We start from the raw sequence: 12,351 nt of genomic DNA on the forward strand, positions 1-12,351 counted from the left end.
CCAGGCTTTTATCACTACAATTAAAAACTTAATAGTGACTTACAAATTCTGTTTACCATTACTGACACTTAAGCCAAACAAGAGAACAGCGATCAATTATTTAATCCACCTAAGCATACATTCTACTGCAAAAGTAGGAGATTTCTGTTTAGAATCTGTTGGACTTACGAATCTCTTTGAGCAGGGCATAAGCACAAAGTAACTCAAGTTGCTACATTATGCTTTGTTATAGAAATCCTTAATGATTAAAGAAGGAATTTGAGGATACTCCACACGTAAGAGGGATAAAGAAATCATTTGCCATGCAGTAACTGGACTTCAGCAGTGAACCTGCTGGGTGGCAAGCACAGCTCCAAAGGATTAGGAGTTTGCAAGCTGAGGATGAACCTGGGTGGTGACCTGCCAATGGCAAATGATGGAGCATTATGTTCATCAGTTTGAAAGTAGTGAAACTCCAAGATATTAGCCAGCTTTCCTTCAAGGAAATACTGATAGGATCAGCCTGCAGCAGATCCTTGGGCAAAGGGTCTGTAATGATGACCAACTGAAACTACCAGACAATTAATCTTACTGCAGTTGTATAAATCTGGTATTTTTCTGCACATGTGTAGAAACACAATCTTTAAATGAGGGTGTATCTGCTTTCCATTTACTTATGTGCTCTCTTTATTTAAAGACATTTGATCTCACATTGATCTCCGTCATATCTTTCCAGGACAATCATCCTTTAGCCAGCCTTCCTTTATTGGGATATTCACTTACCCTTCCTTCTGAATCTGAAAACATTCACAAAGATTATGTGTTCAAGCTACATTTCAAATCCCATGTGTACTACTTCAGGGCTGAAAGTGAATACACCTTTGAAAGGTAAGTTCATTTTTGAGAAAATTTTTGTTAAATTCCAGAAGCATTCTTCCAAAGGTTAGTAGACACCAAGTTTATTTAATTATTTGTTTCAGTAATACAGGCAAGTGGTTTAGCACAACTGGAGAAAGGAACTTTTAAAATTATAAAAGAAATTTTAAACCTGATACTGCTAAAATCAAGTGATTGGTTGTGATGATATGGAAGCAGTTATAGTAATTACTGCAAAACCTGGAATTATCCAGTCAAAATTGATCAGGCTGGCTATATGGGGAGCTCCATGCCTCAGACTTCAGGAAGCATGTGAACAGATCACAGGATACCTCAGTGGCTCTTCAGAATAGCTTTGCTTCCTTTAGTACAACTGCATGGAAAATCCACACCTGAAATAAAATTCCAGTTTTTATAGAAGCAGCTGTTCCTACTACATATTTATGCCACTTCACCATGTAATTTTTACACCTCCCACTAAACTTCAGATACATGGAGAGTCAGGGAAAAGGCACTACTCCTCCTAAGTTCTGGTTTGTGATTGTTCGTACAGGGAACTAATTTAGCTCTTTTATATGAACCATGAACGTCACAAATCATGATGTCTTCATCAAACAAAACTGCTCTTAACCTTTAGCCGTGTCAGTCCAAAACTGTAAACAAGGCAAATTGTGGGAAAGTGGTGATAAAATAAAAACACAAAATGCCTTTATCAGTTCTAGGAAAAAGCAGAAATTGCAGCTAAAGTACATTTTTTTGCTGTCAGATTAAGAATGGTTGGTCTCAATTGCTCATTGCTTGGACCTCTCAGAAAAAAAGATATTTGGTGTCTGCAGAGCAAGTAAAACCACTATTAACTTCACCCCATACCTACTGTTTGGGCCCTGCTGTCTGTTCTCTCCAAACCTCCTTACAGTTTTGGCAGTGGATCCTCTTGCCTTGAGACAGATTTAGGGGTGAAGTAAGAAGATGCTCCCGCAGGCACTAAAAATCCAACTGTACAACCAATAGCACAGACTGTACCTGTCAAAAAAATCCTCCCAGGGAACTGACCTTCCTTTTGTTTGTGTCTCCTCGTGCCTCCTCACAGATGGATGGAAGTGATCCGAAGTGCCACCAGCTCTGCCTCCCACACTCGAGCTCTGAGTCACAAAGAGCCTCACGCCTATTGACGGCTCAACAAGCCGCTGCGTTGATTGTCCAGCAGCTGCTGATTTTCTAGAGGACATTTGAAACTCCTTTTCTCCCTCCAAGTTTAGGAAAATTTACACTTTGGTAAAAGAAGAGAATAAGTATGGTTTTGCAGAAACTTTCACAATTCCTCAGCAAAACTGTTTTAAGTTCTCCGAATATACAAACTAGCTTACCATCATCCCAGTGGCTGCAGTTCATTTCATGTCTTGTATTTTGTCATTCTGTGCTGTTTTTAGCTTGTGCCAGTATTAAAATATTGTCCTTATTAGAGTGCCAAATGCCAAAAGACGTTTTGTTGCCTCAAAGATTGCACCTAAAAGAACTCCCAGATGACTGAAATCTGAAAACTTTGTCCTCTGAGGCAAACACTATTTTCTTCTCTTTTCATAAAAATATATTATTTTTTTTTACCATGTTAATCTATAGACTGCTGGGCTTTTAAATGTAGATGGATTTTCACAGTATAGAATATAATTATATATACAGAAAGCAGTCTAACAGGAATGAGATAACTTTCAGATTTCATGCTTTTTTTCCCAGTCTTTTTACATTTAATCAGCAATGATTTACTAATTTTCCATGTTTAACAAGGAAACAGTTGACAGCTCATTCTCATTTCCCTTTGGGGTCACAAATCCATGCAGTATAAATAAAGTATAGGGTTCTTATCTAACCATTTTTTTGGTGCAAGTTGACCAAATTGTTCATCTGTTGGCTTTGAAAAGTGAGTACTACTTGCAAGACGAAAAATTTTTTAAATAATCCAGTGCAATATTATTTGGGCTATTAGTGTACTGTGAATGGTTATGTACAAGAAGAAATTAAAGGCTGTGGTGACATTCTGCTGTTTGTTTTACAAACTTGAAAGACAACCTGTATCCTACAAGAACCGCAGCTATTTGTGATTCATTTGTAGTGTTTTGGTAACTAAATTGCTCTAAGCTGCGGGGTACTGCTGAAGCCCCAAGTTTTCATCCTGCTTGCTACACATCCCAAACTGACTTCCAGTTTATTGTTGGAATTTCAGTCTCTCCCTCTCTTCCCTGGGGCTCAGGCAGACAGAGAGTGACTTACACTACCTGCAGCAGAATTACCCATTTCGTATGCCTAGCTTTAACATCAGCTGGCACCGCATTTTGGATAAGCTGGTTGGCAGCACTGTATCTGCAAGGCTTAGATGCTTTCCCTCTCGTTTTAAGAAACTTTGTCCCTCGGGTGATGTAAAGGATCCATTGGCAGAAGTTTGCTGTGCTGGTAACACCCATCACCATGACAGGCTTTGGAGGAAGCACGGTGCTAAGCAGAGGGGCCTGAAGGTCAGTCTGGGAAACAAAGCTGGGGAAGTTCTATCCCTGCTTTTTCTTCATCCAGCTACTCGCTTTGTTAATGGCTTGTCTGTGTGCGATGTGTAAAATGGCTTCTTACAGCTTTGCTCACAACAAAAGGGAATAAAATACCTCACACCATTGTACATATGCCTGTTTCGAAACAGTAAAGCGTTCTTTCTGCTACCCCCAACCCCAGAAATACCTCTGTCCAAGATGAGGATGGGCTCCAAACCCTTTAGGACAAGCAGCAGTCCCCATGGCCAAATCCAAGCACACCCTGACAAAGGGAAACTCTTTTCTGAGCATTTCCTTCAGCTGCAGGGAGACCTTCAGCCCCCTGGGCAGGTAGAGTGCTGCACTTGCTCTTTTCCTCAGCTAGTGCCCCTGGCTCTCCGTACCAGTGCAATAATCACACCTACCTGGAGCACTGCCTCTGGCTAAGACATGCTGAAGGACAAGCTTGGAAAGTAAGTAGGAAAACCTGAAACCCATTTTCTCAGCTGCAGGTTCCACTGCCTTGTTCATTCCAAGCCTGTGACCCTGCCCTGTAGTAATATACAGGAATTCCAGTGCTTCAGGACTGACCAGGAATGCGAGCAATGATCTGTGCGAGAAGAGGAAATAACACAGCACAGGTGGACAACAACTCAGCTGCAGCCATACTGGTCTGGGAAAACAATGCTGAAAAAGCAACAGCATTTGGTGTTGCTATGAAGTAAAATGCTGCAGACCTGGTCCTGCCAAAAATTATTATTATTATTGAGTGGTAAAATAGTACCTTACAAGACAGGACCCTGCCTCTTCCCTTTAGAATTGTTATCTATAACAGTGAAAGGCTTTTTTTAAATGGAAATTATATTGAGGGCCATGCCCTTAATTCAGCCAAAACTGAATTTTAATTTAGAACCCTGGGGCTTGTTGGATAGAATGTTCATCAACTGCTATTTGCTGCAGTAGTTTATTCTGAGCTCTCCAAAGGAATCAAGCAACACCTTTTCTCATTAAGTTTCATTTTTACACAAGGTGAATTTGGAAAATAAGGCAAAGACCAAAATACAGTGATATTGTTAACGGCAGAGACCAAGTTAGGCTGTGGGTGCAGCTTTCAGAATACCCACCTAATCACCATTTTCATCTTTTTGTATTATTTTTCCTATTAAAGTTTAACACAAGATTTTTTTTTTTCTTCTCTACTGGTGTGATTTTTAAATTTCTTTTTAAAATGGAACCATCTGAACTGCTGTCACCTGTCAGCATTTTTTGAGGTGTCTATTCCCACGGTTAACCCAAAATTGAAACAATAGTAAAAGAGTAAAATCAATTGTCTTGATGCTCCTATCTTGGAAATAGGCAGAGTCTATGTGTGTGAATAAAACTCAAATGTACTAGAAAGCTCTAATGTACAACCACTTATTTTTAATCCTGGTTCACATTACAGCAGTGCCTGTTCAGCCAGGCAGGGCCTGCAGAGAGGGAGGGTCACTGTGTGCCAGGTCAGGAGCTATCACTACACACATCTCTCTCAGCTGCAGGAAAACCTTAGATGGGGCACTCCAGGAGATTTGCTGCTGGTGTTGTTATTACTCACCATGAAATAGTTGTCAGTTTCCAATAATGGACAAATAAAAACAAAACAGGGACTTCACTGCCTCAGGAGGTAGCACCACAGGCAAAGGGATCAAAAAAGCCTGGACTCCTGTGGTTTGTTCAAGAGGATTAAGCATCTCTACCATTTATCTGCTGTCTAATTTAACCTCTGCTAAGATGTGTTTGATAATATACCTCAAACCTACATCTTTTCAGAACATTTTATTTGAACAACACTGACACCTTAATGCCTTCATAAATTCAGCTGAAACGAGACAAAAATGACAGACTGAAAGACAAGTCAGCAGGTAGGGGAAAACATGCTGTGATTGCAGAAATCTTGATAAAAGTCTCTGACTAAGGAGGAAGAAAAATTCGTTTTAGAGACAAAATCAGGTGTAAAAACCTGTCATTCCATCAGCCAAGAACGAGGATCAAGAAAGACCTGAAAAGCCAAATTTTGCCCATTCTTTCTTTTTATATACAACCAATTACATGGTCTTAGCCCTCAAAAGCACAGTTACCTACGTGCAGGCAGATGCACAACTCCAGTTGCTACAGCACATGGACACTGCCTCTGCCCTGGGGCATAGCAAAGCTGGTAGGGGACAAAATAATGGGCAATGTGCCACACATACAGTTTTAACAGCAGAAAATAGTAATGAAGCACATCTACAGGAGCGCAGCTGCCACACAGTTTGTCACCAGGTAATGGTGCAATCCATATAGGTTGTTGTAAGCACTTAAGTTTCACTGGGCTGGCAGGATGGGTTTTAAATCACTGCCATCTCCAAGTGCTACAAATTCTGAGCTGATTGCCATTAAAAACCCAACACTGTTTAATAACTTTTCTGCATATCATTACTGACACGTGGGTAATAACTCCCACAGAGCATCCCCTCCAGGGAAGGGGCCCTGATCCCATCTCACTGACCACTCAGGTGGCAACATTTCATTAAACTTTTCCTTCTTTATTTCCAGGTCACGTAGATTACAAGGAGGTTTACTGTGTTGGTGTAGAGTGACAAAAGTAAAATTTAAATACATGGCTATATACAGGCAGCAACATTACAGAAAACAAGACACACACTTTCATGGTCCTCTGTAATCATGCATTACAGGTGGCAGGAAACCCTTGCATACAATTTGTCCATGGCATGTGCTCAGTGCAGTTCCCAGCACCTCTGCACAACACAGTTAAGAACAGGAAGCACATTTGAGCTATAGCTTCAGCTCCTCCCCAGCAGCCTACAAAACCCCTTTGGAATTGTCCTGATCCTTGCATGATACCTGTGCTTATGCACACTCTGGATAATCTTCCAGTTGTGACATTTTTGAAGGCAAAAAACATTTCCTTCAAAGTCAGATTACTGTAAAACTACTACTGGTACCACGCAGTTTAGAAAGTAATACAGAATATCACATGAAGTAGTGAGAGCTAAAGAAGACATTGCTCAACTACATTAAAAGCACATTAAGAGGCAGATGATGGGTGCCAGGGTACAGGAGGATGGGAACTCACACTGAGCCAGCTGCTTTGCAGTGAGCTGCCAACACACCCAGCCTCACCTTCCCCCTCCACCTGCCCCTCTTGCACAGCAGGGGCAGAACACCCCAGTCAGGGCATTCCACAAAGATCAGTTTACCTTCTGTTCCCACACGCTCGCACACAGTGATGGAGCTGCAAAGGAACTGTGGCACTGCAGAGTGAAGTTACTGCTTTGTTACTGCACCAAAAGCGTTCTGTGCCCTAGCACATCATCCTTCAGCAAACTGGTCAGCAACTACAAAGTGCAACTGCAGGGAAAAGTAAGGTAAAAAAATAGATCTGAGAGTTACAAAAAAGCAAGCCTTCAGTTCAAATAACTGATTTTATTGTTTTTAAATAGTGAGTTTATTTACTGCCTAATCATGAAATCCCTGACAAATAAGCAGTTCTACTAATTTAAAGGTTTGCATAAATAGGGATAGCTTGTCATTTAGTATAGTCAAGACTGAGTGAAATACTAACTGCACAGAAAAATCATCAGTGCAACATTGTAACACAGACATGTTTTAAGCATGAAAAAAACCTCTCAAAAATATCAATACACTTCTTTTCCTCTGAGAAACTGAGGCGGTGCTTCTTTCAAATGAAGCTCCTCTTCTGTTACCGATACAGACCTGATTTTTAAAGCATCCATACTTTTTAATAGCAAATGATTGTACTTCTACATTCAAGATACAGCACACTTTTTTTTTCAGTGAATCTCAGTTTAAGATAGTCTATATTTAAATAATCTGTATATTACATATAAAAATACACATCTCTACCATAAATGAGGTCTTGTCTTCTTCTGAATGCCCAAGCCTTTTGGCCACCTGCCCTCACCACAAGTCTTATTCATCTTAAGCTCTGACACATCCATCAAGCAAATTCTGCCACTCTCTACTCAGAGAAGTACTTCCTCAACATACGGTCCTGGAACACAACTAAAATGCAACTCAAAACACATATATATATAACTTTTCAAATGAGTGTTCAAAGAGTGTAGCTTAGAATTTAATTCAACTTTCTGATTGATAAATTCCTGACATTCAAGCCAGCAGCATAAGTTTAACTTCCCCACTAAGTCTCAAGAGTTCTGTGCATCTCCAAGTAAGCTCACTTTAATTTCCAGTCCTTACATTAACAGATGACTAGGGAATAGCTTACACTGATCAATTTATATTCCCAATGCAAACACACCTGTTGATTTCCTTGTGCAGTCACAGCACAGGGATCTACTGAATGCTAAATGTTCTCCTATTGAGACATCAACAGGTAAATTTCCATTGCACTGCATTCTGATGCCCATTTCACAAAAGCAGTGCTAAATTGGTTTCCTCAAAAGTGAGCTTATCCATAACACTTAGGAGCACACTAAACATAATTAAAAATAATAATCCAACTGGAGCTGTAAAACATTGCTCAAACTTTAGCATTGTTCAATTTATTTTAAATTCCCTTAGCCATAAAGGCAACACATTACCTAATTAGGCTGGCAAATGAGTAATGCCTGAAAGCACAAGATGAACACACACCCACATTTCTTCCAACTGTTGTTTCAACCTGGGCAGAAGTTTATTAGCTCTGTTAGCAAGACAGTGTCCTCTTACTGTTAAATTCTTAAATTAATAAATTAAGGCTATTAATATGCATAGACTAAGGGCTACCATGGTGATAGAAGTCCTGGAAGGCGACCTCACCAGCTTCCACAATGGTTAGAGTACCTGGGTTTCTTGTACCAAGGCAGGCAGATATGCCTGTATTTTAAATGTTAATCCTTTCTGTTCCAAAGCTCCCGTCTATATTTTTAAAAAAATGTAAATATATAAGTTACCTCACGGTCATGCAAAGCATAAAGTCATCGATTGCTTCATTAAAAGAAGGCAAAAATGCTCTCTTAGCTACTGGAATAAGTAGAACCTGAATATAGTCTTGGTGAAACCAACCAAGGTAAACCTCAGAGTAATACTGTGGGGGGGAAAAAGAATAGCAGCTACCTAATCAACTGTGCATACAACTAATGAACTAGTATTACTGTTTCCAAGATCTGTGACACCTGAAGTCAGCTCTCTAGAAGCCCTCACAGGAATAGTGGAAATTTTAAAATTCAGAATTTCAAGAAGTAACTTTTCTCTGGAGAGGCAAGCAGCAGGACCCAGCACCCAGCACTTGGGCTGTTTCGCAGTCTCTCTGCCCAACATCTGTCCATTTTGGTAAAGAGATGCACAGATCTAGGCAGTGAGACCCAATACTGAATCTATGGATAACTTTTCTTTTATGCTGAAAGACGTTTCTTTTAATGATAAAAATAGGCATGATAAAGAAATACTTGGAACTGTCTCCGAATCTACACCTTAAGGAGATACTTCAGAATAAATGAAGGGAATAACGATTTCTCTGAGTATTTAAACACTTTCAGGTGAAAAAAGACTGTGTCTAAATTTCACGAGCCTCCCAAATATCTGTTACTAAAATGGAACTATTTCAGAATTTGCATTGGCACAGTTTGAAACTGAAGATATGAAAGAACTCATTCTCTAGGAAAAATAATAATTTAAATTTAAAGCTTTGAGAGACTAGGTGTATGAAATTTAAAACAAATAGAAGTAATACCACAAATAGAAAGTGAGGCTCAGAATATAAGTAAAAAGAAAGAAATGCTAGAGAAACAGAATAAAATTGTGTCTGTGCTGAGGTACAAATAGAAGGTTCTATAATACAGTATTAACTCTTTCAATGGCAAATACTTCACATACAAAAATCTAACCAAGATTCACTTATCACATATTTCAAACTTTACATGTAATAAAGGCAAGGCAATACTCAGTTATGGCCTGTCAAATGTTTACCCCACTAACATTATCTACAAAAGCACTTTACCATTTTGTACACAGTGATTCCTTATGCACATTGAAAGGCTTTCTTTTAAAAAAGACATTATATACATATCTGTACACAATACCAACAACCATGCTCCATCTCTCAGTGGAATTCTTAAAGCAGGATACCTGAGGTTTCTCAATATCTTCAATTTCTCTATCACAAACCTAAATATACATTTCAGATTTTACAAAAGGACACCTCCCTGGAATATGTGAATTATCATCTTAAAAAATTATAGCTTTAAGGAGCTGAAAAAGATTGCCTCCATCCAAGAGACTTCATTTTCACTCAGAATGTCCTTCCTCCCAAGGACTTTCCAGAGACTGAGAGGCAGAACAGCATTAGGGTGCACGCCTTCAATGCAGACACCATGGCATCTCTGCTGTCTTGGGAAAGCCAGGAAGGAAGAGTATGTCAGTAGGATGAAGAACTTCCTCCAGCTAGGGAATATCTGAAGAGGAAAATAAATAGTTACTGTTGCAACTTTTAGAAAGACATTCTACACGAAGCAGCAATGAAGTGATTCCATTTTATGCTGTTGAAGTTCTGGCCTTTTTCCTTGCACAATGGCACTCACCACTGCCGCCACACCTTAAAGGAAGAGCTGTGAACAAGCCTGTTAGAGTATCACTGCTTCCTAACAAACAGCAACAACCTTTGCTCAAATGTGTTACTGAGCAGCACTTAATGATGGAAGAACATTTAGCGACTCCAACTTTCCTACTCTGCAAACTTACATCAAATCTTTTCAAAATATTACTGGGCCAGGACAACTCTATCTCTTGATCTAAGCAGATTCTTAAATCATCCAAAGAAATAAGAAAACCTTTTAATCACATTAAGTTTCCAGTAAACTTCACCAAACATCCAAAATCAAAACTGGAGGGGGAAGGTAACTGGATTCACGCACATTACTGGGCAGCTATTCTAAAGGTCTCAGTTAATTCATTCAGACAAGCTTACAAAATCCAGTCCTAACCAATGATAAGGGGGAGTGAAAATGTAATCAGAAACTTGTTGATGGAAACCTATCTTCAGTAATTAGCTATCCGATTGAGAAGGTATTATACTGAATGACCTGATGATGTAACAGAGCATACTTCTTGTAGCACTTGAACAAGAAGGAATTATTTTTTCAGAATTTGACTAGCTCAAAAAAAACCACCTTTATCCCCAAGGGAAAACTACTCAGCTATGGAATGATTCAAGCTCATTTTTAGTGGGAGTTCTTGCTATTCATTCTTTCACTCCCTTTCTGGAGTCATTATCCCATACTAGCTGGAATACAATCCCTGAAAAATAGAGCAAGTTCATCCAGGTGTGACTCCCTGACAAACATTCTCTGAATAATTGTTTCTCTCCTAGAAAGAGAATGGAGTGCTTGCCTTCACTGCTCTAAGACATTATGACTAAGAAAAACAGTAACAGTCGAAGGAAGCAGAACAGAAGGAAAGCAATACTAAATAGGTATATAAAGGGTTCTGAAATCTTTCTGACAGGACAAAAATTATTAATGTTGCTGTCGTGACAGCAACATTAAGATCACTTCCAGCATCCCCAAAAATGCCCATGTCTTGGCACTGTCTCCACATGGCCATTTTCAGCCTCAATTGCAGCATCAAGTCTTTGAGGTTTCCAGTTCCAGGAAGATCCTGTACCAGACTGATAAAAATATGACACTGAAATATTAGCTGATGAAAGACTGGATTCAATTTTGGAACCCCTAATGGAAACAACTGAGATGGAAGCTTCAGCAACTCTTTCAAGTCTGCCAGGACCAAATGAGACAGGACATCTGGCATTAGAAGTAACCTTTCAGCACTAGAGATGCTGACTGGGCTTCATTCTTAACAGCCCATAAAACAACAAACATGATTGCTTGCAAGTTTCTTGGCATTGGTTTTTACTGAAGGAGAAAGTGTCACCCTGGAAATCCTGTGCTTCAGCTTCAAAGCTGTGAATTCCTAAACTTTACCAAGCTGTGGTTAGAGACAGTGTAAGGGAGACACCTGCTAAGGGTGATCTTTTTCCATGTAGTGGTCCATGACTAATCATTGACATGAGTTTTTTCTAGTACCAAGCAATCCAATCTGGCTCCTGTGAGTTTCACAACAGCTGTGGGCTCCTAGATTCAATGTTACATTTATAGCCTCTTCCAGCAGCAATTCTGAAATTCATACCTCTTATCTTTTCTTGTGCAGCATTTAAAGGAACAGAAAATTATTTGTTTTAATACATTCCTAAGGAAGGCAGTTAGAAAATCTGATGAAATTTGGCCTTTTGAAGTAAGACCAAATATTGGTTTTGGAGGTGTCACCCAAAAGCCATACAGACTGTCTTTAATGAATGAACAAGGAACCACTGACCATGTGAGTCAGAGAAACACAGACCAACTGAACAGTGAATTTATCCATGTGGGTAAAAGAACCTAAGAGTGACACAGAGTGTTCTCTGCAACACACACCCAGACACCAAGGAAGTGTGTGTCCCTTACAAGAAGTGCAAAGGGAAAAGCCTGTCCAGTCTCATTTAACACCCAATATGCACACCAACAGGATGAACATACATATATGCTATCACCTGAGGCTAGAAATTAGAACTGCTGATATGATTAGGTGTTCTTCCAGTAAGCAAACACAACTGCACAAACTGCAGGCACAAGTGGTTTTCTTCTCCACTAGTAACAAAAATTAATTCTTTCAATTCAACATAAGCCAAATATTAGAATCAGATTTGCAGTTTTCTGTAAGCCATACTGCAATAGTTTCATTACCTCTGAAGCCTCTGCACAAGGTGTGACACCATAGTATCTGCAATGCCTGGACAAGCCTCCTCAGCTAAATAAACTGCCTTCCTCAGTTCTTCTATGGAATCTGTGTTACCACCACACACCTCACTCTTCTCTTTCAACTGAAAGGAAACCAGGAAGAAATATTTTAATAAGATATTAATAAATATTTCTATACACAATATAAT

General features: G+C 39.5%; 2 protein-coding genes across 6 annotated transcripts in view; one reads left to right on the forward strand and one right to left on the reverse strand.

Moving 5' to 3' along the window:
• The window catches only part of FARP1 (FERM, ARH/RhoGEF and pleckstrin domain protein 1), a 202,596-nt gene extending 197,827 nt beyond the window's left edge, over positions 1-4,769 (forward strand). For all 4 annotated transcript variants that reach the window (XM_041478251.1, XM_041478250.1, XM_041478248.1 and 1 more), the window contains exons 26-27: positions 716-867; positions 1,946-4,769. In XM_041478251.1, coding sequence (XP_041334185.1) covers positions 716-867; positions 1,946-2,027 — 234 coding nt within the window. In that variant the 3' untranslated portion in view covers positions 2,028-4,769. The remainder of the gene's footprint in view (positions 1-715; positions 868-1,945) is intronic.
• A 1,172-nt stretch (positions 4,770-5,941) lies between these two features.
• STK24 (serine/threonine kinase 24) overlaps positions 5,942-12,351 on the reverse strand; it is a 51,596-nt gene continuing 45,186 nt past the window's right edge. For both annotated transcript variants that reach the window (XM_041478252.1, XM_041478253.1), the window contains exons 11-12: positions 12,149-12,285; positions 5,942-9,826 (exon numbers count right to left, since the gene is read on the reverse strand). In XM_041478252.1, the coding sequence (XP_041334186.1) occupies positions 9,790-9,826; positions 12,149-12,285 (174 nt within the window). In that variant the 3' untranslated portion in view covers positions 5,942-9,789. The remainder of the gene's footprint in view (positions 9,827-12,148; positions 12,286-12,351) is intronic.

The sequence above is a fragment of the Pyrgilauda ruficollis genome, unplaced genomic scaffold, assembly GCF_017590135.1.
Source record: "Pyrgilauda ruficollis isolate IOZ18807 unplaced genomic scaffold, ASM1759013v1 scaffold44, whole genome shotgun sequence".
Lineage (NCBI taxonomy): Eukaryota > Metazoa > Chordata > Aves > Passeriformes > Passeridae > Pyrgilauda > Pyrgilauda ruficollis.